Source organism: Notothenia rossii, assembly GCF_949606895.1.
Source record: "Notothenia rossii genome assembly, chromosome: 1".
NCBI lineage: Eukaryota > Metazoa > Chordata > Actinopteri > Perciformes > Nototheniidae > Notothenia > Notothenia rossii.
The window spans coordinates 53590045-53617799 of NC_136912.1; the positions used below are offsets into that span (position 1 = coordinate 53590045).

At 45.9% G+C, this 27755-nt stretch overlaps 1 protein-coding gene across 1 annotated transcript in view; it reads left to right on the top strand.

Annotated features, from left to right (window-relative positions):
• Window positions 1-27755, top strand: part of patj (PATJ crumbs cell polarity complex component) — a gene marked incomplete at its 5' end in the record, with an annotated part of 309724 nt that overhangs the window by 138198 nt on the left and 143771 nt on the right. The window contains 3 exons of the mRNA XM_079649893.1: window positions 16876-16986; window positions 19456-19515; window positions 19750-19843. Of these exons, the coding sequence (XP_079506019.1) occupies window positions 16876-16986; window positions 19456-19515; window positions 19750-19843 (265 nt within the window). The remainder of the gene's footprint in view (window positions 1-16875; window positions 16987-19455; window positions 19516-19749; window positions 19844-27755) is intronic.

Below are 27755 nucleotides of genomic sequence, written 5' to 3' on the forward strand. Positions count from 1 at the left end.
GGGGCTACAGACTCCAATTCGCTGTCACCCCCCCTCGCTTCTCGGGCGTTCTGTATTCACAGGCCCGAGGGGAGTCAGCCCACATTCTAGAAAGAGAGATCCTCTCGCTTCTAGAAAAGAAGGCTATATCTATAATATCCGCCGAGCGGAGTCAGAGCGGCTTTTATTACAAGTATTTCCTCGTTTCCCAAACGGGGAGGGAACGGAATTCGGCCAATACTAGATTTGAGGGCTCTGAACGCGTATCTAAAAAGATACAAATTCAGAATGCTCACTCACACATCTCTGCTGCGTCTCGTGCGACAAAACTACTGGTTTACATCAGTCGACAGTTTGGCCTCCGGTCCTCCTGTACGCGTTTCCACCCCTGGCGCTGATACCCCAAACTCTGGCTAGAGTGAGGGAACAGCGCCACACAATGATCCGGATAGCTCCGCACTGGCCTGCAATGTACTGGCTGGCGGAGATCTATCAGCTGCTGTGCGGTCAGCCGTGGCAGCTCCCCTTACGCAGAGACATACTGTCTCAGGCGGGGGGGACGATCTTTCACCCACACCCGGAACGCATGGCCCTATGGGCCTGGCCTGTGAGTGGTATAATCTGAATACAGTGGGTCTCCCGCAGAAGGTGATAAACACTATTCAGAGTGCGAGAGCTTCCTCCACCAGGTCTCTTTATGACTGTAAGTGGAGGGTGTTTGAGGAATGGTGCCTTCAAAAAGGGCACACCTCTTTTCAATGCCCTGTGGGAGTTATTTTATCATTTCTACAGGACCTAATTGAAAAACACAGAGCTTTCTCCACGATCAAAGTCTACCTGGCTGCTATTGCTGCATGCCATGTGGGCTTTGAGGGTAAGACGGCCAGCCAACATCCTTTGGTCTGCCATTTTATGAAGGGAACTCGCAGGCTCCTTCCTGTCTCCAGGTCACTGGTGCCCTTATGGGACTTGACAGTGGTTTTAGATGGGCTCACTCGAACCCCATTTGAACCCCTGGAAGAAGCTGACATGAAGCACCTGTCACTCAGGACAGTGCTGTTACTGGCCCTGGCATCCGCTAAGCGAGTCAGTGACATTCATGCGCTATCCGTACATCCGTCATGCACTCAGTTCGCCCCAGGGCTAACGAGAGTGTTGCTGAAGCCCAACCCTGCCTTTATACCTAAGGTGGTTGGTTCATGTACCCCAATTGACATTGAGGCATTTCTTCCGCCGCTGTGTCCCTCCGGGGAACAGCAGCCGAATTTGCTATGTCCAGTCCATGCTTTACGCACTTATATGGATAGATCAAAAGAGTTTCATCATAATGACCAACTCTTCATATCCTGGGCTAACCCTCAGAAGGGCAAGCCTGTTACTAAGCAACGGCTCTCTCACTGGATTGTGGAGGCAATTGCTTTGGCTTCCACGAGTCAGGGTCTGCAGGCACCTTCGGGTTTGCGTGCTCATTCGTCTCGTGGTCTGGCTACATCCTGGGCTTTGTTCAAGGGTGTCTCCATCCAAGACATTTGTGCAGCGGCGAGCTGGTCCTCGCAGCTCACTTTTGTCCGCTTTTACAGGCTAGACATCTCTGCTCCCAGTGTGGCCCGAGCAGTGCTGGGCACCCTGTTGAGTCAGAGCTCTACCTGTTAAGTTCTGGTTGGTTTGGTGATTTTCGAGATAAGCTTGTCTGGCAATACGGGAGCTACAATATCCCATTGTGAGACATCGAACAGAGTGTTATGAATGAGAACTATAGGTTACTTACGTAACCCCAGTTCTCAGAGTAACATGAAGTGAGATGTCTCACCAGACGGCTCTCCTTGCTATGGTGAAGCGAGAAGAGGTGCTTATTTTGAATGACGCATGCGGCGTAGTGCAAGCTACTTATAGGGGGTGGATTCCCTGACGCTGACGTCAAGATCACCTGCCAATCAGGATTGGCGTAATGAGATCGATGCTTCTGTTTGCTCCGCGGATGAGGCGCATCCCATAGTGAGACATCTCACTTCATGTTACTCTGAGAACTGGGGTTACGTAAGTAACCTATAATTTTTAAATACAGTTTTAAGGCAAGTTGTATTTTTGAGGATTTTGCTCTCTGCAAATCCAAAATGTTAATAAACCTAGAGTCTCAATATTAAAGAAAGTCAAATTTAGGTTTTGGTGTTCTTAGGAGAAAATCTCTGTGTGCACAATTATTGGGTGGACTATTAGTGTGCAGAACTAATATGAAACTAAAGGAAAAACAAAAACGTTCCCATCTCACTTGTTTATTTTCATCTGTTAAAGTGAGAATAATAAACAAACAACTCAAAATGTACAAATAAAAATGTCAGATAAAAAAAACAGTAATGAATATAGCCACCCTTCTCTTCAATAACAAACCTTCCATTCATGGAGTCTGTCAGTTTCTAGATCTGTGGACAATCAACCGCAGCCTCCTCACAGCTAGCCACGCAGAGGAGCACTTCGATGCATGCGATGGAGCATTGTCCTGCATAAAATCATGGTCTTCTTTTTGTGTCTTCCAAAGTGTGTTCTAAAAACTGGCAATAGGGTTGGGAGTTGATTTTGAGTCAACCCTCACTTCTTCACCCTGAAAAGGTCAAACTAGCTCATCTTTAGTAATACATGCACCATCTCCACCTTGCTTGGGTCTGAGTGGGAGTGGAGCTCTGTGCCCGGTACTGATCCAGCCACCCATCCATCTGGTCCGTCCAGAGTCACCCTCATCTCATCAGTCCAGAAAACCTTTGACAAATCTGTCTTCAGATATTTCTTGGCCTAGTCTTGATCTCATGTGTCTTGTTCAGTGGGGGTTTCAGCTTCCCTCACCTTGGTCATGTCTCTGAACACCTGATACTTCTGGGCCCTCAGGTATGTCACAGTTCTGGAGTATGACCGCACTGGAGGATAATGGCTTCCTGGTGGCTTCACGTTTGATTCTTCTCAGATCTTTGGCAGTTCATTTGAGTCTTTTTGTCTCAACACGTTTCTTGCAACCCTGTTGACTATTTGCAACAAAACCGTTGATTGTTTTGTGATCACGCCCAAATATATTAGATATTTCAAGCTGCATCCCTCTGAAATGTTTGACTTCAGTTAAATCTCTTTTTTGGCCCATTTTACCTGAGGAAAATAAGCTGCTACTAGTTCTGCACACATTGATATACAGATGTAGCGATTCATTTCAGACAGTTTGAAACGCGAGGGCCGTGATTGGTACGTGATCTGCACTCGCTCAAGGGAAAACCTCCAGCTTGACTTGAGACCGCCCCCGTGATAGATACATGTAATTATAATGAAGCCAGCTGCAATGGATCATTGATCCACCAGGGGGTGCAGTGGGGTTCCACACTGGAGCTCATGTGAAATAAAGTCAGATACAGTACGCTGGATGTACAGCGGAACTTTGTTAAGATCCATATGTCACGGATATCATACTCTGTGCTAAATAAGAGACATGTAATCATTTACAAAACATCACCATGTTGTTATTTAACAAAATAATTTTGTTATTCGAAAAAAACGAACGGGAGGAAATGCATCCCGGCTCTCGATTTTTAATACTAATTTAATCATCATCTTCACCACGATCATTTATGTTTATGTTCGCCGAATTGACATGAAATCACTGACACATATGAATATACTGTATTCAACTTCATTAAAACGTTATTAACGTGCCTAAACTCAGTAATTCACTAAACATATTTATATTTTAATGGAGCCTCGTCGGCAGATCAGGATCCAAAAGCGTTCCATAAGGAACAAGTCGCTGCAAATTATCCCGCTTATTACATGGCCACATTCTCAACAAAGTAACGACATGACTCCCAATATTAATTTAAATGCTTTTATGGATTTAGAAAATGTTTTTATTGATTTAAAAAATAGTTGTATTGATTTAAATTGACATGCATCCGCTAAGAAAAGTAGTCCGTTGTTATCGTTTTTTAAACAGTGTGAATGAAACGGCAGCTCTCTCCCCCCTCCCCCCCTGATCTTTCTTCTCCAGCAGCTAAATTAACTGTATGTTACTCTGAGTGACCATAGACTGTATGTGACGTAACAACACCATAAAAGCTGGTGGGTTGAAAGCAGCTTTGAGTGTTACTGACCTGAGATGTTTGTATTACATGAATTAATGTGACTGAGGCTTTGGGATGCAAACTCATCTGTATGAAAAAGGTGACAAGGATCCGAGCCCCCGGCTCCCCCACCCCACGGAATATCGGCTTTAAAATGAGGAATAACAGAGGATTTTAGCAGTCAGAACAACTAAAGCAGCAGTGTTAATAATAACAGAAACGCCAAAGAGTCACATCTAATAGAAATATATAAAAGCATTTATTTTAATTGTGTAGCAGTCAGTTTATAATTTTGGCAGCACTGTTGAGCATTTTGAATATGTATTTTCATGCCTCTGTGCAAGGCTTAGTATTTCTATCTGTATAGCCACATGGTGTAAAGTAACTAAGTTCATAAACTCAACAAGTACTATACTTGGGCACAATTTTGAGATACTTGTACTTTATTTAAGTATTTCAATGTTTTGCTACTTTGTTCTTCTACTCCACTCCACTACAGTTCAGAGGTACATGGTGTACTTCTACTCCCCTACATGTATTTAATACCTTTAGTTACTTTACAGATGTGGATGAATGATGTGAAATATAATCAAGTGTTAAATCAGACTTTAGTTCCACCTGGAGTAAATCCACAAGCTACCCTGCAGTATACAAAGTCATTCAAACTAGCTGCACCTTTATCAGCTTTGAGAACACTTTCATGATCAATCATTATAAAACATATCATATATATTATTCTGAAATGGACCAATCTGCACAATGACTACTTTTACTGTCGCTACTTTCACTATATTTTGATGATAATACTTTTCTACTTTTACTTGAGGAACATTTTGAATGCAGGACTTTTACTGTAACAGAGTATTCCTACACTCTGGTACTATTACTTTTACTCAAGTACAATATCTGAGTACTTCTACTTTTACTCAAGTACAAGATCTGAGTACTTCTACTTTTACTCTAGTACAAGATCTGTGTGCTTCTACTTTTACTCAAGTACAAGATCTGAGTACTTCTACTTTTACTCAAGTACAATATATATATATATATATATATATATATATATACTTATTAGGGATGTAACGATATACCGAATATCGCGGTATCGCGGTAAATAAACTTCCCAATACCGTCGTGAGACTGACAAAATCTACCGCGATTTTTAAAAAAAAAAAAAATTTTAAACACTTTTTTTTTTTTAAACCTTTATTTAACCAGGTGGTCCCATTGAGATCATCGATCTCTTTTTCAAGAGAGACCTGTCCAACATGGCAGCAAGTAGGTTACAACATGAAAATAGAACAACAGATAACACAAAAGGACATCGCGTTTACAGGGCTACATGTACACACCTAGAGACATTGACAAGTACCAACCATATATTTATATCTCGCCATGTCAATAAGCCTGGCGTTAGACTTTTTCGCTGTCCGTCATTTTGACAGACAGGATCGTAAAATATCCGTCATAATCCCTTATTACCTGTCGGGTCTGAACAGTTCACGTTAGAGCATGCTCGTGAACTGTCAACGGGGGGGGGGGCGGTGTTATGCCGTGTGTGCATGCACCTCGCGGGACGCGCACAGCGTGAAGCAAAACCTCCCAGCCATTTATTGATCTGTACGGCAAATTACGGTTTGGGAACTATATCATTTCCTTTTGGAGGGCATGCATAACACGGCATAACACCAGAGCCTCGCTGCGGGGAAACGTTGGCGCTGTTCCGAGTTTGTTCTAATCTGTCAAAATGACAGACTGCTTTCAGATTTTTCCGTCATTGTTAAATAAAATATTCGGTTAACGCGACCACTGGTGTCCCAGCAACATCAGTACCAAGCGAGAGAGTTGTTTCCAGAGCAGGGGATATTGTAAATGCCCAAACACCCCAGCTTATAAATACCTGGAAATGTGGACATTCTCATATTCCTAAAAACCTGTCTGATGATGCTGAGTGAGTGACTAGTGAGTTTGAGTTGAGTTAGTTGAAAAACTAAAGTGAAACTTGATTTATTTTATTGCAGGGTCTGATTATTAAATGTACTTGTTTATTTGTGAGATGCAGTGGCATAAAGAAAATGCTTACTTTGTTTGGTAGTACCAGTAGGTACAAAAACACTGGTTTTCTTGTTCAAGTCTGTTACTGTCACTTTGTTTTTGACACTTTGAAATACTGCTATCCTACAAAAAGGCTGTAAAAATCAGATTTATTATGTAATAAAGAAACATTTTCCGAGTAAAAAAATGTTTTATTGAAAAAAAGAAAATTATGATTTTTTTTCCTTCCCTTTATTATTCAATATCGCGATAAATACCGTACCGTGGACTTGTTATCGCGATATTATCGTACCGTGAGTTTTTGGTATCGTTACATCCCTAATACTTATACCACCTCTGTTTATAGCCTATGAAAAAAACTATTAGAAATAGAAGGCTAAAGCTAACGTTAGCAGATAGTGACAATGTATGCTAGCTAGCTAGCTCAACGATTCCTTAAATAATATTGCCACGGAAAAACTTTTCAGTTCACATCACGCTCTGCCGCTCCGACAGGGAGCTCTGGTCTGAACACCTGAACGGCCCGTTCTAACAGCTGTTCCCCAGCGGTCCAGTCTGTGCCACAGTGACTCCGGACGCACAGTTAATATTAACGAACGCACCCGTAGGTAATGTAGCTGCTGAAGCTAGACCATCATCTCGGAGCAGCAGAGCCTTATTATACATCCATGAGAGCAGAGCTTACAGGCAGAAAGACTCGAGCACACAGCTCGCACTTCATTATATATAAATATATTAAAAAAAGAACACCATGCGTGTCATGATGGCACATAACAGCTCACGGCCGCAGATTACTCCGGGTCCCCCCCCATACCCCAAAAATATTTTTATTGCAGTTCTACATGAATCACACAAACGACCTATTTTGCCGAAAGGTGACAAGTTTGCACATAACATCTGAAACGATGTAACAACATAATACACTATGTGGGGATGCAGCTAGGGATGTGAGGAGTGAGGGACACGGCTTAGAACGGGCATGTCGCCTGGCTGGACAGGAGAGTGTGTGCACCAGTCTGCCTTGATCTATGAATTCATGTCCGTGACACTCACTGCTGCCCACAGCTGTTTTATAGAAGGAAAACCTCCTTCACTTCATGAAAGTGTTTTAACCACACACACCTCTACACACACACACACACACACACACACACACACACACACACACACACACACACACACACACACACACACACACACACACACACACACACACACACACACACACACACACACACACAAACACACACACACACACACACACACACAATTGACATGAAATCACTGACAAATATGAATATACTGTATTCAACTTCATTAAAACGTTATTAACGTGCCTAAACTCAGTAATTCACTAAAAATATTTATATTTTAATGGAGCCTCGTCGACAGATCAGGATCCCAAAGCGTAGCGGAGGGATCTTGATCTTGAAAAATAGTCCGTTGTTACCGTTTTTTAAACAGTCTGAATGAAACGGCAGCTCTCAGCTGTATATTTACACAACTAATGGCTCATCAACCACAGCTCTCTCCCCCCCTCCCCCCTGATCTTTCTTCTCCAGCAGCTAAATTAACTGTAGGTTACTCTGAGTGACAAGCTTACAGTTAGACACAACACTGTCATTGCAAGTGACCCTCAGTTAGTTGACTTTTATGTTCAACTGCTAAATTCGTTACTGATAAAAAAAAAAGGGCTTCTACTGTACCTAAATACCTTAACACTAGAACCGCCAGAGGTTTTTGTATCTTACCTAAACCCGTCAAATCCCGCTATTAGAATGCAATTTTTAACAACATAGGGTGCTACATAACACACTTTCAGGAAAAGTCACGGACTGGGAGACTTTAATATTTTATTGAAAAAAAGTTACATTGCACACACACAACACACATCACACAAATTGACCCGATTGGCGGTTCTAGTGTTAAATAAACTCACTAATTAATGAAACCAGTTCAATACGCATTATTCTTACTCTTATCATTCTTTATGAGCGCAGAAATAGTCTTAAAATCAGATCTGTTTTTTAAATGAAAACTGACGGCAGGCAGCTCTGATCTCCTATGATAAATGCGCCACACCTAATCGCTGGCCATTCAGCCACAGAGCTCCCTCTATACAAATCAAGCTGTAGACGCGGGCCCGGCGACACGAGGGGGCAAAAGGGGGCATTGCCCCCTCAGTTGTATTCTTTGTCCCCTCACTTTGAGCATCATTCATCCATCAAAAAGTACAAGACATGTCACAATTATTAAATAACTTTAAATGATTATTTTCCGCCAACACACGTTACTATGTTTGGATCAGATATGTGGGCAGGCAGTCAAGCAACGTGTAAAAAAGCCTCAACCCCAAGTGAGCTTGTAGTCTTAATGTTAGCCTGTGTGCTTAGCTGTAAACACAGTCGGATGGGTGACCAAAACGTCCCCGTTTTCCGGGCAGAGTCCCCGTTTTCGGTGGCTGGTACCCGGTTGAAACTCCGAAAATGTTCCCGTTTTTGAACATGTGTTAAAAAAAATAGAGCAAGGTGAAATCAAATGTTACATGTCAGTAAAAACAGAGTAACAGTGTTGTGCCTGTTTGTAGCGTTAGCGTATTTCTTCTTCTACTACTTCTTCTTCTTCTTCTTCTTTTGTCTTTAATGGCGAATCGCTTCCACTTGGAACATATATCGCCACCTACTGTTGATTTATTAAATGTTTATATTAAATCCTTGTCCTCAGACCAGTGTTTTTGAGGAACTTGAAGATCAGCTTGTCTACTTCATTTCTTGATTTACTTTCGTATATTGACTTGAAATTCATGTTGTTTGACATCAACAAAAAATAAGACAGACAACTACAGATAGCACCACACATGATGGTTACTTGTTATCATTTAGGGTTGCCTGTATGGATCATACTGCCCCAAAGCGAGCCCTTTTACTAGAATAATAATGTGTTATGTATTATATAAACCGTATTGGTACAATGAGCGTCATCTAGTGACGGATTTTGGAACATTGATTTGATTTTTCTCATGGCAGTTAGATTCTAGAGACAAACCAGGGGACTTTTATTTTATTTTTTTAATCTGTGTCTGTCCATTTGGTGTAGTATTTGATCCAATATTACATTTGGTTTATATATTAGTCACTTTCTTATGAGATGCCAGGTTTTAGGCCTTGATTTGAACATTCAATCCTGAAAATAAAAAATCAACCAGATTAATGTTTCTTTAATCCTGACCTGACTAGAGTGGATAGTAAGTAAGTAAATCTGTATAGGAAGACGAGTTAAGGGATAGAGGAGAAAAGGTTATGGTGTAATTACAGAGCCTGTCCATTTATAAATTGAGGAAATCAATGTTAGTCTGTTAACCAAAGTGCAGGTATCTATCAATCAAATATTTACTATCTATTATTAAAGATCAGAGGAAAAAAACAGAATGAGAGGGGTAAATCCATAATAAAAATAAAGAAGCAAAGAGATTGTAGAGCAGTGAGAAGGAAAAAAGCTTGGTGTGTCAATTCATTACATTGCCAGTATTTTTCGTTGTTGTGAAAAAAAATCGCGCCCTCTGATTTTTTAACAGCCCCCTCAGTCATTTCATCCTGGAGCCGGGCCTGTGTAGACAGTCTGAAAGCACCTATTGTTTTAAATAATGGTCGGAATGTGACCTGTGAGCCTTCTGAATTACCGTGGGACCACACATTCTAAACTAAAATGTTCAATCAATAAAGTAACATCTTATCTTATCTTAATAATATCTTCATATTAATAATAATAATAATAAATCATACAGTATGTGTCCGAAAGGGAGCAGGAGGAAGCAAACACAAAAATATACAACAAATATACTGCATATTAAAGCAAACGATTGTAAAGTTAAAAGTATGAGCATAACAAATAAAGAAGTGTAATGTAAACATTTACATTATTATTATGATTATTTAATATATAAAGACTATATATTATTGAATTACAAGATTAGATATACTTTAGTTGATCTAAAATATTGATGTGTTCAAATGCTCTTCAAAACACAACTGAAAGTCCATGAAACTTGTCTTTCTGTATTTGTGAATAAAGCGCCATCTCCTGGTTAAAACCTGAAATAGAAAATCTGGCAACGCCCTCTTGGAAAATAGTGGGAGGGCTTAACATTCCTCTATATTGGTTTTAGGCAGGTCGTAGGCAGGAAGCTGTAAGCTGGAGTCTGAAATTAAGTGCTACATCTGTAGGGTATTGATCTCATTAGATCAACCTCCCTCATTACACAAATACTGTACACATAAGCTGATATGCTTAACTCCAATACGCATTCAAGTTTATACAGCTTGGAGTTGGAAAATATGAGCAACAATGATGATATGGTCAAACTACTCACTTGACTAACAATTGTGCACACAGTATATACTGTAGCGTTCGCGGCTCCGCCGCACGGGTGGCTAACTACTTAAATGAGGAGGACACGATGGCTGTAATTTATCCCGGTTTTATTACCCTACAAACAGACTAAACCCCGGGGTTGGAAGACTGCCCAAAACAACAAAGATAGGTAGCGGTATTGTCTCTTAGCTCTCTCAGGATCCCTCACTAGCTCTCCCGCCGTAGCTTGACCCTCTTCCGGTCACTTGTAAACCCCACCCCCTTTTTCTCCCCGCCCTATCCGGCTAACTAGGGCAACGTCTTCCCCCCAACAATCCCCTTGTGAGTCTCTCCCAGTTCAGCACTGCAGGGTCGCTACATTGCCCCCCCCGGTAATTCCTCGTCCCCGAGGTAGAGCAACACTTTGAAAGCGAACCGGCATCCGTCGCTCCCTCTGCGACCTCCTTACTCCATGATTCACTTGTGGAGTAGTATTCCGTGGCACTATTGCTCCCAGCGGGGTCACCACCTCCCCTTGAAGGACATCCAGTGGCTGCATCGGTGGGTCTCTCCTTCGGCGGGGGGGCCCGCGCCGTGCTCTAGTAGGGGTCACAGGAAAGGCTGGCTGTTGGTCCCCTTTGTAAGGTGCCATCCTATCCCGGTGCAGTACCACTGTGCGCCCTCTGGGAACCAGTTTGACCCTATAAACCACCTCCCCCACTCTCTCGACCACGTAGCAAGGGCCAACCCATGTGCTATCCAGCTTGGGGCAACGGCCCTTCACTCTCTTTGGTCCATACACCCAGGCAAGGTCCCCAGCCTGGAAATCCTGACCTTTGACGTGCACGTCATAGACCCGCTTTTGGCGGACACCTGCCTGTTGAGACTGGTTTCTGGCGAAGCTGTGGGCCTTTTCTAGACGATCTTGCAGCCGCCTGGCATACTCCGGACCAGCCAAGGCATCAGGTGCATCCGGAGGCCGTCCATACATCAACTCCGGTGGCGTTCTGAGCTCCCGGCCCAACATCAACAACGCCGGAGTACAGCCGGTTGAGTCTTGGACTGCACTGCGGTAAGCCATGAGGATGAGGGGTATCTGCAGGTCCCAGTCACTTTGATCCGGGGCAGTGGTGAGGGCCAGCTGAGCACCCAAGGTCCTCATGAACCGTTCCACTAAACCGTCGCTTTGTGGGTGAAGTGGGGTGGTCCTAGTTTTCTTAATGCCAAGCTGGCTACACATTGCTGCGAAAACCTGTGACTCAAAGTTCCGTCCTTGGTCGGAATGAAGCTCAGAGGGGGTGCCAAAGCGGCTGAACATCCCTTGCACCAAGGCCTCTGCTACGGTGGTTGCCTCTTGGTCAGGCAGGGGATACGCTTCCGGCCATTTTGTGAAGTAGTCAATGGCGACTAGCACATACCGATTCCCTCCAGTAGTACGGGGGAGTGGCCCCAGTATATCGACGGCTACTCGGTCCATCGGTGCCCCCACACAATGTTGCTGCAAGGGTGCACGGGACTGGCCCTGGGGTCCTTTACGAGCCGTACAGGCATCACAGCGGCGGCAGTAGTCCTCAACATCCCTCCGGCTCAGGCCCCAATAGAATGTCTGTCTTAGTCGCCGCAACGTCTTTGTTACTCCGAAGTGTCCAACTCCAGGGGATCCATGATGCACCTGGAGCACTTCTTTGCGGAGGTCTTTAGGTACAACGACTTGCCAGCGTTCCTCTCCGGTGGCGGGTTCCCGCCAGCACCTCTTCAGGACTCCTTCCTGGAGTTCCACTCCCGGCCATTGAGACCAGAGTCCTCGGACGGTGGCAGAGAGGGCAACCACCTCATCCCAAGGCGGCCGCACGTCGGACTCCAGCCATCCCATGACCATTTTAAGGTCAGGGTCTTCAAGCTGCATCTCTCTCCACCTATTCGCATTGTTGGGTAAGAGGGCCCGACAGACCACCATCCCCGGGTTCAGGTTCACCGCTTCCCGCTCATCAGCACGGTCACAGTGGGAACAACCTGGGGCGCACGGCCGGCGAGAGAGACTGTCTGCGTTCGTGTGAATTTCTCCAGCCCTATGTTGTATGGTGAACTGAAAAGCCTGGAGCTGTTCGATCCACCTTGCTACTTGTCCTTCCGGTTCCTTAAAGGACATAAGCCACTTCAACGCAGCATGGTCGGTTCTGATGATGAATGGGAGGCCACCGAGGACATGCTTGAAATGCCCCACAGCATCAATCACCGCCAGCAGTTCTTTGCGAGTTACACAGTAGTTCTTCTCCGGTTTATCAAGGGTGCGACTGTGATACGCAACAACCCGCTCTCCTTCTGGGGTTAACTGCGAGAGTACAGCGCCAATGCCCGTGTTGCTGGCATCCGTGTCAAGGAGGAATGGCAGCTCTGGGTTAGGGGCAACCAGCACCGGGTCTTCGCATAATACGCGCTTCAGCTGTTGGAACGCTGCATCCTGGTCAGGTCCCCACTTAAAGGGTGTGTCCTTGCGCATCAAGCTGAACATAGGCGCAGCGACCGTCGAGAATCCCGCCACAAAACGCCGGTAGTAGGACGCTAATCCTAAAAAGGACCTCAGCTGGTGGATATCTGTGGGGGTGGGCCAGTCCCGGACGGCCCCAACCTTGTCCGGTTCCGTCCTGATGCCGGCTCCACTGACTCGGTGCCCCAGGAAGGAGACCTCACGTCGCAGCAACATGCACTTCCCAGGATGAAGCTTTAGGCCTGCACCCTTGATCCGCTCTAAAACCTCCCTCAGGTTCTCGAGCGCGGAGTCAAAGCTGGGTCCATGTGCGAGGAGATCATCCAAGTATATGAGACAACGCTCCGGGGGCACACCAGCGAGGACCTTCTCCATTAGCCTTTCGAATGTTGCTGGGGCATTACACAACCCGAATGGCATGGTTGTAAACTGCCACAGGCCACGTCCTGTGGTGAAGGCAGTCTTGGCTTTGTCCTCTGGGGCCATGGCCACCTGCCAATAACCGCTCCGGAGGTCCAAAGAGGAAAACCATGCAGAGCCGGCCACATAGTCAAGAGACTCATCTATCCGAGGCAGTGGATAGGAGTCTTTTACAGTCTTGTCGTTCAACGGCCGATAGTCGACACAAAACCTCCAGCCTCCGGCCTTTCTTGGGGCCATTACGACCGAGGAAGCCCAGGGGCTTTCTGAAGGTTCGATAATGCCAGCCTCTTTCATCTCTTGTATCATTTGGTTAGCAGCTGCTTTGCGGGCGTAGGGGACTCGCCTAGGCCGTTGCCGGATTGGCTGTGCGTCCCCTGTGTCGATAGAGTGCTGGACCAAGTGTGTGCAGCCTACATCGTTGGGGTGGGTGGAAAAACTGTGTCGATACTTATACAAAAGGTCCCAGAGCTTATCCTGTTGATCTGAGGTCAGGCCCTCCCGATTCTCCTCCCAAAGGTCTGCGACCGTTGAATTCGCTGCGGCTTCCATTTCAGCCTCGGGGGTTACAGTTGCGGTCTGTACAATGGCCGGTACCGGTGGCTGGCCGTGTACCACCGAGTCTGATGGTGGGTGGTTTTCATCCAGTGGGGGAATAGGGCTCTCTGCGAAAGGGGGCCCCCACTGTGGAGGATCCAGCCAACCTGGTGGGTCTCCCTGCACTACAACGTCCCCGGCGCCCTCCTTGAGGAAGGGGATAGACTCCCCGCCTGGAAAGGTAATAGCTTGTGCGTTAAAATCCAATGTTGCTCTTGCCCTAAACAGAAAGTCTTGTCCAATCACACAGTTCTCTCTGAGTTTTGCAACCCAGACCGGTTGCCGCACTGAATATGCTCCTACTTGGATGTGTGCTTCACACCTCCCCAGCATGGGAGCCTCTCCCCCGGTGATGGTAATGAGAGGGACCTCGGTGGCTTGGGGTTGAGTTCCGGCTGGCAGGAGATCCGGGTGTAGAACAGTTGCAGTGGAGCCTGAGTCCAGCAGGGCATGGGTCCCTTGACCATTGACCAGTACAGGTATTCTGCAGCAGTCTGTGGGGAAGGTGTCAAGGGAGCAAAGGGCGTGAGCAGAGGGGAGGTGGAGTATTCTAATCACCGGTTGAGTGTCACAGTCTCTGGGGGGCAAGGGTTGGCTCGGTCGACTCCCCTCTACACCGAGCCCCGCCCGTTTCCCGGCGCTGAACCCTCCGGAGCGGTGACAGGAGCTGGACAAAAGCGCCATGTATGGCCTTTTTGGTGGCAATTATAGCAGGCTTGACTCTGTCGACCCTCTGGGGGCAACGGTGGGCTCTCTGTGCCGAGCGGAGGAGGGTTGGGTCTAGGAGGCTTATACGTTTGAGCCTTAGGTCGTGTCAATGTCTGCGTGGAGCCATTTTCAAAACCCTCCAGGAAGATGTCCTCCACCACCAGTGCTTTCTCTAGAGCTGCTCCCAAGGTCTGTGGGTCTGCGAGCCGGACTTGCTGCCGTAATGGGATGGGCTGCAGGCCACGGATGAATGCCTCCTTCGTTAGCACCAAGCGGGTTGCATCATCGAAATCGGGGAATCCTCTTTGAGCCAGGTAGCGCAGTTCCGCTGCAAAAACTCCTAGCTTCTCTCCAGGACCCCGCATCCGCTCATTAAACCTCTGCCGCATCACAACTGCAGGGGCAGTGTTTCCAAAACGTCTCTCCAGTGCTCTGGAAATAGCTAGTGGGTTCTCAAGATCAGCAGCAGTCACATCAAGAAGTACTTTTCTAGCTTCACCCTCCAGGGCGGATATTAAATGGACTGCTCTCTTTGCAGGGGACCAGCCATTCGCAGTCGCTAGGAGGTTGAACTGGGCCCAGTACGTTTCCCATGAAGTGAGCCCATCATAGCGTCCGACCTTTAGCTGGCCTTCCCTGGGGAAAGGTGTCGGTCCCTGCACATTCATCAATGCCGTGGTGAGGGCGGTGGTCAGAGCAGCTACCACATCGCTGGTTTGGCTATTGGTAGTAGAGGGACTAGCCGAGCCCGCAGTCAGGGAGCTACCTTGGCCGAGTCCATTGGCGGTGTAGGTATTTGCTTTGGGGCATGTACTTGGGTGGGGGGTTGTTGTTGGGCATGGGACATCAACAGTGATATGAGCATCCTTAACGTTAGCAGGTTCGGAGCTCACACTGGCATTGTCAGTAGCATGGTTAGAATTTACATTGCAATAGGGCTCATGAGGTTTAGCCCCAACATCTTGTGCTTCCCCTCCCCTCATGGATTTAATGTCACTTTTTGAGTTATTGAGAACATTTCCCAAAGCACGCTCCATTGCAATGCTCATTTTCTGCATACAACGTTCCTCTAGACTTTCTGTAATGTCTTTCTCCAACTCAGGGATAGATTTTGGTTGGCCACCCCATTTCCCTGCCGTTATGTCTCTCTCCAACTCCGGGATAGATTTTTGTTGGCCACCCCATTTACTTGCCGTTATGTCTCTCTCCAACTCCGGGATAGATTTTGGTTGGGCATCCACCGGAGCCGGTCCACACGTGTCTTTGTTTACATCTGCTCTTTCAGTCAGCAATCCGGTGGCTGCAGCAAACTTAACCGGACTTCCTTTTATTTCCTCCGGAAGGTCCGTCAGCAGTGTAGCAAGGGGTGAGTAGGTTGTTTTTTTTTCCTTTCTCCTTACCACCTGTGCATCGCTGGTTGGCTTCCTCCGTGGTGTTTCTGGGGGGTGTATGGGGCATATAAGTCCGTGTTCTCACCGTGTTCAGCCATTTCGGTCCTCCGGCGGTGGCTAGCGATGCTAGCGTAGTTAGCCAACTGTAGTGCGGGGACTGGGGGCTGGGGAGATCCCACTTCTGACACCAATGTAGCGTTCGCGGCTCCGCCGCACGGGTGGCTAACTACTTAAATGAGGAGGACACGATGGCTGTAATTTATCCCGGTTTTATTACCCTACAAACAGACTAAACCCCGGGGTTGGAAGACTGCCCAAAACAACAAAGATAGGTAGCGGTATTGTCTCTTAGCTCTCTCAGGATCCCTCACTAGCTCTCCCGCCGTAGCTTGACCCTCTTCCGGTCACTTGTAAACCCCACCCCCTTTTTCTCCCCGCCCTATCCGGCTAACTAGGGCAACGTCTTCCCCCCAACAATCCCCTTGTGAGTCTCTCCCAGTTCAGCACTGCAGGGTCGCTACAATACAAATGAATAAATGAGGATTATTGAAAGGGAAAAGTCCAGTAAGAAACAAAAGAGAAACTAAAATAATGCTTTGAGCTCTTTGAGACAGAGGGTTAGTGCTTTTGGCGGAAATATTTCCTGGATCTGTCCATCAGACAGTTGAGCCAAACATTGAAATTATGGGTTTTGAAAGATTGGAATGAATTCCTTAGATTAGTTTTTCCTTTTCTTTTCAACAGGTAAAGTGTTTGGCTTGATATTTGAGTGCTGGCTGATGTTTGTGTGCAGGTGTCAGGTGTTGACCTACGAGTGGCCAGTCATGAGGAGGCAGTGAATGCCATCAAATCAGCTCCGAGCCCCGTGGTCTTCATCGTCCAGAGCCTGGCCACCACTCCACGGGTAAAAACACACACACACACACACACACACACACACACACACACACACACACACACACACACACACACACACACATACACAAGATCATACCAAAGTAAGTGTTGGTGAATTAGTAACAAGGCCAAAATTAACTCAAAAAGTACTTTTAAAACAAATGTTCAACAGTAACTTCATTGCCAAGGCACACTCAAAATAGATGCGTTTTCAGTTTGCGACGGAAGATATGCAAAGTTTCTGCTGTCCTGATCCATTTAGGAGCCAGGAGAGCAAACAGGTGTGTTTTTGAGGGGTGCCTGGGTCCCACTCGCAGTGTGTGGTAGCAAGCCGATTGGCTGACGCACGTGCTGGAGTATATGGTTTAACAAACTACTGACTACATTTCTCTGTGTTGGAACTCAACAGACACGGGATGGCCGACATACTTGTAGAGATTGAGATTTAAGAATAATGTGGAGTGGTCTCTAAATTCAAAGCTTTATAGTGTATATATATACAGTGGGGGAAAAAAGTATTTAGTCAGCCACCAATTGTGCAAGTTCTCCCACTTAAAAAGATGAGAGAGGCCTGTAATTTTCTTCATAGGTATACCTCAACTATGAGATTCAAAATGAGAAAAAAAAATCCAGAAAATCACATTGTCTGATTTTTAAAGAATTTATTTGCAAATTATGGTGGAAAATAAGTATTTGGTCAATAACAAAGGTTCATCTCAATACTTTTTTATATACCCTTTGTTGGCAATGACAGAGGTCAAACGTTTTCTGTAAGTCTTCACAAGGTTTTCACACACTGTTGCTGGTATTTTGGCTCATTCCTCCATGCAAATCTCCTCTAGAGCAGTGCTGTCTTGGGGCTGTCGCTGGGCAACACGGACTTTCAACTCCCTCGAAAGATTTTCTATGGGGTTGAGATCTGAGATTTGAGTCCCTGGCGGCGTAGTGTGTTACTGATGGTAGCCTTTGTTACTTTGGTCCCAGCTCTCTGCAGGTCATTGACTAGGTCCCCCCGTGTGGTTCTGGGATTTTTGCTCACCGTTCTTGTGATCATTTTGACCCCACGGGGTGAGATCTTGCGTGGAGCCCCAGATCGAGGGAGATTATCAGTGGTCTTGTATGTCTTCCATTTTCTAATAATTGCTCCCACAGTTGATTTCTTCACCCCAAGCTGCTTACCTATTGCAGGTTCAGACTTCCCAGCCTGGTGCAGGTCTACAATTTTGTTTCTGGTGTCCTTTGACAGCTCTTTGGTCTTGGCCATAGTGGAGTTTGGAGTGTGACTGTTTGAGGTTGTGGACAGGTGTCTTTTATACTGATAACGAGTTCAAACAGGTGCCATTAATACAGTTAACAAGTGGAGGACAGAGGAGGCTCTTAAAGAAGAAGTTACAGGTCTGTGAGAGCCAGAAATCTTGTTTGTTTGTGGGTGACCAAATACTTATTTTACTGAGGAATTTACCAATTAATTCATTAAAGATCCTACTATGTGATTTCCTGGATTCTTTCCCCCCATTATGTCTCTCATAGTTGAAGTGTACCTAGGATGAAAATTACAGGCCTCTCTCATCTTTTGTGGGAGAACTTGCACAATTGGTGGCTGACTAAATACTTTTTTCCCCCACTGTATATATATCCTCAATAAACTGTAATAAGTCCAAGACTCCGCTGCCCGTATGCTCACCTACACCCCACGCTTCAACCACATCACCCCTATCCTCCACTGGCTCCCCATCAAACACCGGATTGACTTCAAAATATTACTTCTCACCTACAAAACCATAAACAACCTTGCCCCCCCATTTTACTCTGCACTTGGATTAGGACTATTGTGTATGTTTTCTTTGTTTTGTTTCTGTTCTGATTTTATGCAAAGTGTCTTTGAACATTAGGAAAAGCGCTATTCAAGATGTTTTTTTTGTTATTTGTACATAGCTACAGTGTAGTTATGACAATGAAATTCTTAGGTCACAGGCTCCTCCAACAGTGAAAAACAATGAAACAGATAATAGTGCAAGTAAATAAAATAAAATAGAATATAATAGAAATTGTGCAGAATAGTCTATATGAAAGTAATTGGAATATTGATATATATAAGTATAAGTTACAACCAGATGAATGTTATGAATGTTCTTTGAAAAGTTCAGGTGTTTAACATTCTTATGGCCTGTGGGATGAAACTGTCTCTGAGACACACACACACACTTAGGGCAAAGTACACAATTTGATAATTGCAGAACACACTTAAGTCTTACATTTGTGTGTGTGTGTGTGTGTGTGTGTGTGTGTGTGTGTGTGTGTGTGTGTGTGTGTGTGTGTGTGTGTGTGTGTGTGTGTGTGTGTGTGTGTGTGTGTGTGTGTGTGTGTGTGTGTGTGTGTGTGTGTGTGTGTGTGTGTGTGTGTGTGTGTGTGTGTGTGTGTGTGTGTGTGTGTGTGTGTGTGTGTGTGTGTGTGTGTGTGTGTGTCTGTGTGTCAGCCTGTGTCTCTAACAGCTCCCAGCTACAAAAAACACAAACCAACGAGGACTGACTCTCCGGTAAGAAAAGGGACTTCCTCACTGTTGGTGTCCTGCAGAGTCAGTGGTGTTTAGTCAATGTGTCTGGATGTTTAACTCCAAATCACATTTCATAAATGCAAAACAAAAAAATATTCAAACTGATGTAGTTGAGGTCCATCAAAGTGAGTCCAGCAGAGGGCGGCACACCCTCAACACACTGAGGCATTCCTCTAGCTCTCACAACACTGAATAACAGGCACTCCATTCCTGCAGGCGCCAGCCCCCCCCCCTCTGAGACAACTCCCTCCCTACAGACCTCCCAGCCACTCAGATCAGGAGCTGAACTCTGACCTGGAACAGGCCAAAGGTCAGTAACCCACACACACACACAACCCCCCCCCACATGCACACACACACACACACACACACGCACACACACACAACCCCCCCACACGCACGCACACACACACACCCACAACCCCCCCCCCCCCCACACACACACACACACACACACACACACACACACACACACACACACACACACACACCCCCAGACATACACACAACCCCCCCCCCCCATACACACGTACACACAATGTTGATCCCTTAATGATGATGGTACTTTAATTAGCCTGGAGTTTTTCTTCACAGAGGCTCCATTAGCAACTTAAACAATTACAAAATATTTAATAAAAAGCTAAGGTGCGTCTCCAATCACAGCAGACAATATAATCGAACATACACTTGATCCGAGATTCAGCTCCGTGTTTCTTTCTTTGATTGACTGTTCCACAAACGAGTGTATTAACCTAACCCTTTCAAATGGTGGGACGTCTGTACGTCTGATTTCATTCTAACAGTTAGTATTGGTGATTCAGGACATTATTTGGGTCATAGACAATGTTTTTGGCCAGCATTGATATGTTTTAATGGTAAGCTGCTTGATAGAGCTTCTGAATGGGGTTGACCTACAATTTCTTTTTCATATTGTGGAGCAACTTAAAAAATGGTTGCTCTCGGCTAAAATTGATAATAATTTGAGGAAACTTGAGCAGCAGCACAGAAACATGATACCCAAAGCTTTCAGAACACACAAACACATCCTGCATCCACAGGATCCCCAGGGGCCGTCCTAAAGTTATATACGGATGTTCTTCTGTAAGAATAGTGTCTTGTGTTTGTGTGTTTCTACTGCTTGTAGGGATTTCTTCAGTTGTTCCTATGTTTTCTTTTGTGAGCATCATTTGCCTGTCTTAAGTCTTCTCTTTATTTGTTATGGGGTCTGCTCCCTGTTAGAAGCTTCTTTTATAATAATCAACACTCTACTATTCCTAAGGAAAATTATTCCAATTATTTTGAGATTTTTGAGGAACTTGCTTTTTTGATTACCTCTCTGTAGTCTGGGGTGACTGTACATCCTGTTGAGGTTATTCAAAATCCTAGAAAAGCGAACTCATTAACTAACAGTTTACATTTGAGTGAAACAGTTTGAGTCGCTTCGGGTCTTCCTCTTCTAGTTTAAAGTGCTGCTCCTCGCATTGTGTGCAGTAAACATCCTGGAAAGTCTTTTGAGCATGGAGTCGTGTGTGTGTTTGTGTGTGACTTCTAAAAGTGACCATTTACTGTCCCTTTGAAGAAAGAAATGGAGAGAGGTGTGTGTTTTGGTTACTTAAATATAAATATTTACACATTTTACATCAGTGTTACAGTGTCTTAAAATGTTTAAGATCGCATAGTATCTCAGTAATATATCATTTATATGTACAAATACTGTATGTCGGTTCACTTTAAAGTATTTCAGTGTCTCAAGAGTTTTCTTGGAGGTTCTCAGAGTATGTGAGAGTGCCTCAGTTACCTCATTCACACCAACGGTGTTTCAGGGCCGGTTCGGAGCTGGAGCTTGAAAAGCACCGGGTTTTCCTCTTCACACCGCAGCGGAGCAGCTTCTTAGCTCCGGAATCCGGTTCATTTCGAGCACCAAAAAATTGTCCGGCCAGAGCAAAAGCACCACATACGTCACGCTTACGTCGAGGCGGGGGCAGCGGCAGGGGCGGGAACAACTCCTGAACAACTACAAAAAGCCGGCGTTTTATCCAGTTTGTACACAACGATGAAGAAACTTAACAAGCAGCAGTGGTCCACTGAAGAGACCAGCTACCTACTGGGAATCTGGTCTTCTGAAGAGGTACAGAGGAAGCTGGAGCACAATCGGCCATTGTTGTTGTTGTCAGCTGTAAGGGGTTTCCGCGCGGTTTGGCTTTATGAAGTAGGCACGCAAACGGTTACGTCATGACGCAAACGATGACGCAATGACGCAGCACCAGTCGGACTCTGGGCAGTGTGAAAAGAGCCGGAGCTAAACCGAAGAACTGGTTCTGAACCTGAAAAGCTCTAGCACGGAGCTTGAACCGGAGTTGCGTTGGTGTGAATGAGGTAAGTGTGTCGGGTATCTTAGTAGCAGAGAGCGTGTCAGTAGTGTCCTTTAGTTTAAGTCAAAGTGTCTCATTTACGTCAGAGTATCACTTCTCTCAGTGTATGGGTCTCAGTGTGTTTTACTGTATCTCACAGTTTATGTTGCTGTGTGTTGTAGTGTGAGGTAGCCGGCAGTGTGTTAATGTGTGTGTTCTTGTCTTTGCAGGACTTGTTTGAACCAGCAGTCCCTCCGTCCCGTGTTACAGCACAGAGTGGAGGACCGTCATTCCTCCCCTCTCTCTAGATCTTTCTCTCTGGTGTCTGGGTTTCCTCTGCTTCTCTATAGTGCGTTTGGTTTTGGTTCGTCTGAACGGGAAGGTGGGCTTTGAGGGTTGTTTCTTCTGGCTGCTGGCTGGATGGGTTAGCTTTTGTGAAAAGAGCTCGTGCTGCTTCATTTAATGGGTTTGGAGCTCTTTGGTTTTAAGGGGTGTGGTGTTTGAAGCTGTTTGGTGAAAGGCGTTCCTCTGACTGGATTCACTTTAACATCTGATGTTCTTTCTGAGGTGGAAATAACTTTTAATTCTGGACTTTTGTAGCAATTAAATTATTTAAATGTCTTTGATATATTAGAGGAATTTGGAGATCTTTGACAGCTATAAGCTGAAGTAGTGCATGTGTACTGTATCAAGTACAACCCAACTACAAATAACTGTATAGAATGATCAGAACTGCCCCTGCTATGTTTGCGGACTATGCAGCAAGCAAAACGCCTTTGTATGTTGTTCATATAAACAGCCTTTATAGTTATTAAAATAAGAGGACTTCATTGAAAATAATGAATTTCCACGAGTTCATTTGGATATTGATTCACACAGAATTCAATTGTATGTATGTCTGGACATTTTTATGTTACAAATGTGTATGCAGCAGAGGTCATTTCTCATAAAGCCTTTAATAAAATCAAGAAAGCTCTTTAAATGTTATGTTAAAATGTGATGTCTTTGTTGTTCAGGCACAGCTGCAGTTACATCTATTTATCATGGTTGTTATTTTAAGTTGTAATATTTGACTTTAACTTCAGATGTGACAAAGTGCTAATACAAATATGGTTTTGCTGAAGAAAACTTCCTTTTCTAAACAACAAGCACTAAAGTCTTTGGCAGAGTTAGGATTCATTTCCAAGCTAAAGGAATTCTGTGAAAGCCAATTGTTATGATCTCAGTCTCCTCGAGTGTCTGGTCTTTAGCCAGACTCTGGGACAGCTGAAGCTCTCCTCCTCAACAGTAAATGGTGGTAGTGAGTTTCAAGATGCATGGCTTTATTGTCATGTGCACAGTAGCTACATTGTAGATATGGCAATGAAAAACGTGAGTCCCAGGATCCTCCAACAGTGCAACATGTTTTAGGACATAAAACAAATTAAACCAATACAAATAGTGAAATAAATAACAATAGAAATTAAAGCTGCAAGCAGCGATGAGCGAGCGATTACAATAGGGTCTTCGCCGACATCTGGTCTCAGACCCTAATAAAACAGTGCAGGAGAGTCTATATAAATGTAAATGGTATATAATATATAGATAAATAATATGCAGGATGCAAACGGATGAATGTTATGGATGTTCTTTACAGAGCTCAGTGTTTAAGTCAGTGTCTTATGGGATGAAACTGTCCCTGAGTCTGGTGGTTTTAGTCCTGATGCTGCGGTACCGCCTGCCAGACGGCAGCAGACAGAACACTTTGTTGCTGGGGGGATGGGGTCTTTGATAATCCTGAGGGCATTCTTCCTGAGCCGCTGGGTGTAAAGATCCTCCATGGATGGCAGCTCCGTCCTGGTGATGTGCTGTGTAGTTTTCACCACCCTCTGTAGAGTCTTATGGTTGAGGGCGGTGCAGCTGCCTTACCAGGCCGTGATGCAGCCAGTCAGGATCCTCTCTATGGTGCACCTGTAGAAGGTCAGGATGCTCTCTATGGAGCACCTGTAGAAGGTCAGGATCCTCTCTATGGAGCACCTGTAGAAGGTCAGGATCCTCTCTATGGAGCACCTGTAGAAGGTCAGGATGCTCTCTATGGTGCACCTATAGAAGGTCAGGATCCTCTCTATGGTGCACCTGTAGAAGGTCAGGATGCTCTCTATGGTGCACCTATAGAAGGTCAGGATCCTCTCTATGGTGCACCTGTAGAAGGTCAGGATCCTCTCTATGGTGCTCCTGTAGAAGGTCAGGATCCTCTCTATGGTGCACCTTTAGAAGGTCAGGATCCTCTCTATGGTGCACCTGTAGAAGGTCAGGATGCTCTCTATGGTGCACCTTTAGAAGGTCAGGATCCTCTCTATGGTGCACCTGTAGAAGGTCAGGATCCTCTCTATGGTGCACCTGTAGGACAGGATCCTCTCTATGGTGCACCTGTAGAAGGTCAGGATCCTCTCTATGGTGCACCTGTAGAAGGTCAGGATCCTCTCTATGGTGCACCTGTAGAAGGTCAGGATGCTCTCTATGGTGCACCTGTAGAAGGTCAGGATGCTCTCTATGGTGCACCTGTAGAAGGTCAGGATCCTCTCTATGGTGCACCTGTAGAAGGTCAGGATCCTCTCTATGGTGCACCTGTAGAAGGTCAGGATGCTCTCTATGGTGCACCTATAGAAGGTCAGGATGCTCTCTATGGTGCACCTGTAGAAGGTCAGGATGCTCTCTATGGTGCACCTATAGAAGGTCAGGATCCTCTCTATGGTGCACCTTTAGAAGGTCAGGATCCTCTCTATGGTGCACCTGTAGGACAGGATCTTCTCTATGGTGCACCTGTAGGACAGGATCCTCTCTATGGTGCACCTTTAGAAGGTCAGGATCCTCTCTATGGTGCACCTGTAGGTCAGGATCCTCTCTATGGTGCACCTTTAGAAGGTCAGGCTCCTCTCTATGGTGCACCTGTAGAAGGTCAGGCTCCTCTCTATGGTGCACCTGTAGAAGGTCAGGATGCTCTCTATGGTTTACCTATAGAAGGTCAGGATCCTCTCTATGGTGCACCTGTAGAAGGTCAGGATGCTCTCTATGGAGCACCTGTAGAAGGTCAGGATGCTCTCTATGGTGCACCTGTAGAAGGTCAGGATGATCTCTATGGAGCACCTGTAGAAGGTCAGGATGATCTCTATGGTGCACCTGTAGAAGGTCAGGATCCTCTCTATGGTTCACCTGTAGAAGGTCAGGATGATCTCTATGGTGCACCTGTAGGACAGGATCCTCTCTATGGTGCACCTGTAGGACAGGATCCTCTCTATGGTGCACCTGTAGAAGGTCAGGATCCTCTCTATGGTTCACCTGTAGAAGGTCAGGATCCTCTCTATGGTGCACCTGTAGGACAGGATCCTCTCTATGGTGCACCTGTAGAAGGTCAGGATGCTCTCTATGGTGCACCTGTAGAAGGTCAGGATCCTCTCTATGGTGCACCTGTAGAAGGTCAGGATGCTCTCTATGGTGCACCTGTAGAAGGTCAGGATCCTCTCTATGGTGCACCTGTAGAAGGTCAGGATCCTCTCTATGGAGCACCTGTAGAAGGTCAGGATCCTCTCTATGGTGCACCTGTAGAAGGTCAGGATGCTCTCTATGGTGCACCTATAGAAGGTCAGGATCCTCTCTATGGTGCACCTTTAGAAGGTCAGGATCCTCTCTATGGTGCACCTGTACAAGGTCAGGATGCTCTCTATGGAGCACCTGTAGAAGGTCAGGATCCTCTCTATGGTGCACCTGTAGAAGGTCAGGATCCTCTCTATGGTGCACCTGTAGAAGGTCAGGATGCTCTCTATGGTGCACCTATAGAAGGTCAGGATCCTCTCTATGGTGCACCTTTAGAAGGTCAGGATCCTCTCTATGGTGCACCTGTAGGACAGGATCTTCTCTATGGTGCACCTGTAGGACAGGATCCTCTCTATGGTGCACCTTTAGAAGGTCAGGATCCTCTCTATGGTGCACCTGTAGAAGGTCAGGATCCTCTCTATGGTGCACCTGTAGAAGGTCAGGATCCTCTCTATGGTGCACCTATAGAAGGTCAGGATCCTCTCTATGGTGCACCTGTAGAAGGTCAGGATGCTCTCTATGGTGCACCTGTAGAAGGTCAGGATCCTCTCTATGGTGCACCTGTAGGACAGGATCCTCTCTATGGTGCACCTGTAGAAGGTCAGGATGCTCTCTATGCCGCGCCTGTAGAAGGTCAGGATGCTCTCTATGGTGCACCTATAGAAGGTCAGGATCCTCTCTATGGTGCACCTATAGAAGGTCAGGATCCTCTCTATGGTGCACCTGTAGAAGGTAAGGATGCTCTCTATGGTGCACCTGTAGAAGGTCAGGATCCTCTCTATGGTGCACCTGTAGGACAAGATCCTCTCTATGGTGCACCTGTAGAAGGTCAGGATGCTCTCTATGGTGCACCTGTAGAAGGTCAGGATACTCTCTATGGAGCACCTGTAGAAGGTCAGGATACTCTCTATGGTGCACCTATAGAAGGTCAGGATACTCTCTATGGAGCACCTGTAGAAGGTCAGGATCCTCTCTATGGAGCACCTGTAGAAGGTCAGGATCCTCTCTATGGTGCACCTGTAGAAGGTCAGGATGCTCTCTATGGTGCACCTGTAGAAGGTCAGGATGCTCTCTATGGTGCACCTTTAGAAGGTCAGGATGCTCTCTATGGTGCACCTGTAGAAGGTCAGGATGCTCTCTATGGAGCACCCGTAGAAGGTCAGGATGCTCTCTATGGAGCACCTGTAGAAGGTCAGGATGCTCTCTATGGTGCACCTATAGAAGGTCAGGATCCTCTCTATGGTGCACCTTTAGAAGGTCAGGATCCTCTCTATGGTGCACCTGTAGGACAGGATCTTCTCTATGGTGCACCTGTAGGACAGGATCCTCTCTATGGTGCACCTTTAGAAGGTCAGGATCCTCTCTATGGTGCACCTGTAGGTCAGGATCCTCTCTATGGTGCACCTTTAGAAGGTCAGGATCCTCTCTATGGTGCACCTGTAGAAGGTCAGGATCCTCTCTATGGTGCACCTATAGAAGGTCAGGATCCTCTCTATGGTGCACCTGTAGAAGTTCAGGATGCTCTCTATGGTGCACCTGTAGAAGGTCAGGATCCTCTCTATGGTGCACCTGTAGGACAGGATCCTCTCTATGGTGCACCTGTAGAAGGTCAGGATGCTCTCTATGCCGCGCCTGTAGAAGGTCAGGATGCTCTCTATGGTGCACCTATAGAAGGTCAGGATCCTCTCTATGGTGCACCTATAGAAGGTCAGGATCCTCTCTATGGTGCACCTGTAGAAGGTAAGGATGCTCTCTATGGTGCACCTGTAGAAGGTCAGGATGCTCTCTATGGTGCACCTATAGAAGGTCAGGATGCTCTCTATGGTGCACCTTTAGAAGGTCAGGATGCTCTCTATGGTGCACCTGTAGAAGGTCAGGATGCTCTCTATGGAGCACCTGTAGAAGGTCAGGATGCTCTCTATGGAGCACCTGTAGAAGGTCAGGATGCTCTCTATGGAGCACCTGTAGAAGGTCAGGATCATCTTTTTTTTACATTTTGGATTTGCTTGGCGAGCTACTTATTGAGGGCTTGCGAGCTACCGGTAGCTCGCGATCGACGTTTTGGAGACCCCTGCTCTAGACTGATTCTAAAACAGTAAAGGGGCTGAGATAAGGTAATGGATCCCTCATAGTGTCTTGTTCTCTGTAAAGCCTAAAGCGAATGAGGTTTGGACAAACGGATGCTTGTCTCCAGCTTTGTATTGAGCGTGTATAGACTCAAACACAGATAATTGCTGATAAAACTCCTGCTAAGCAGCATCTCTTTGGAGGTTTGTGCCCAACACCTTTGTATTGCTT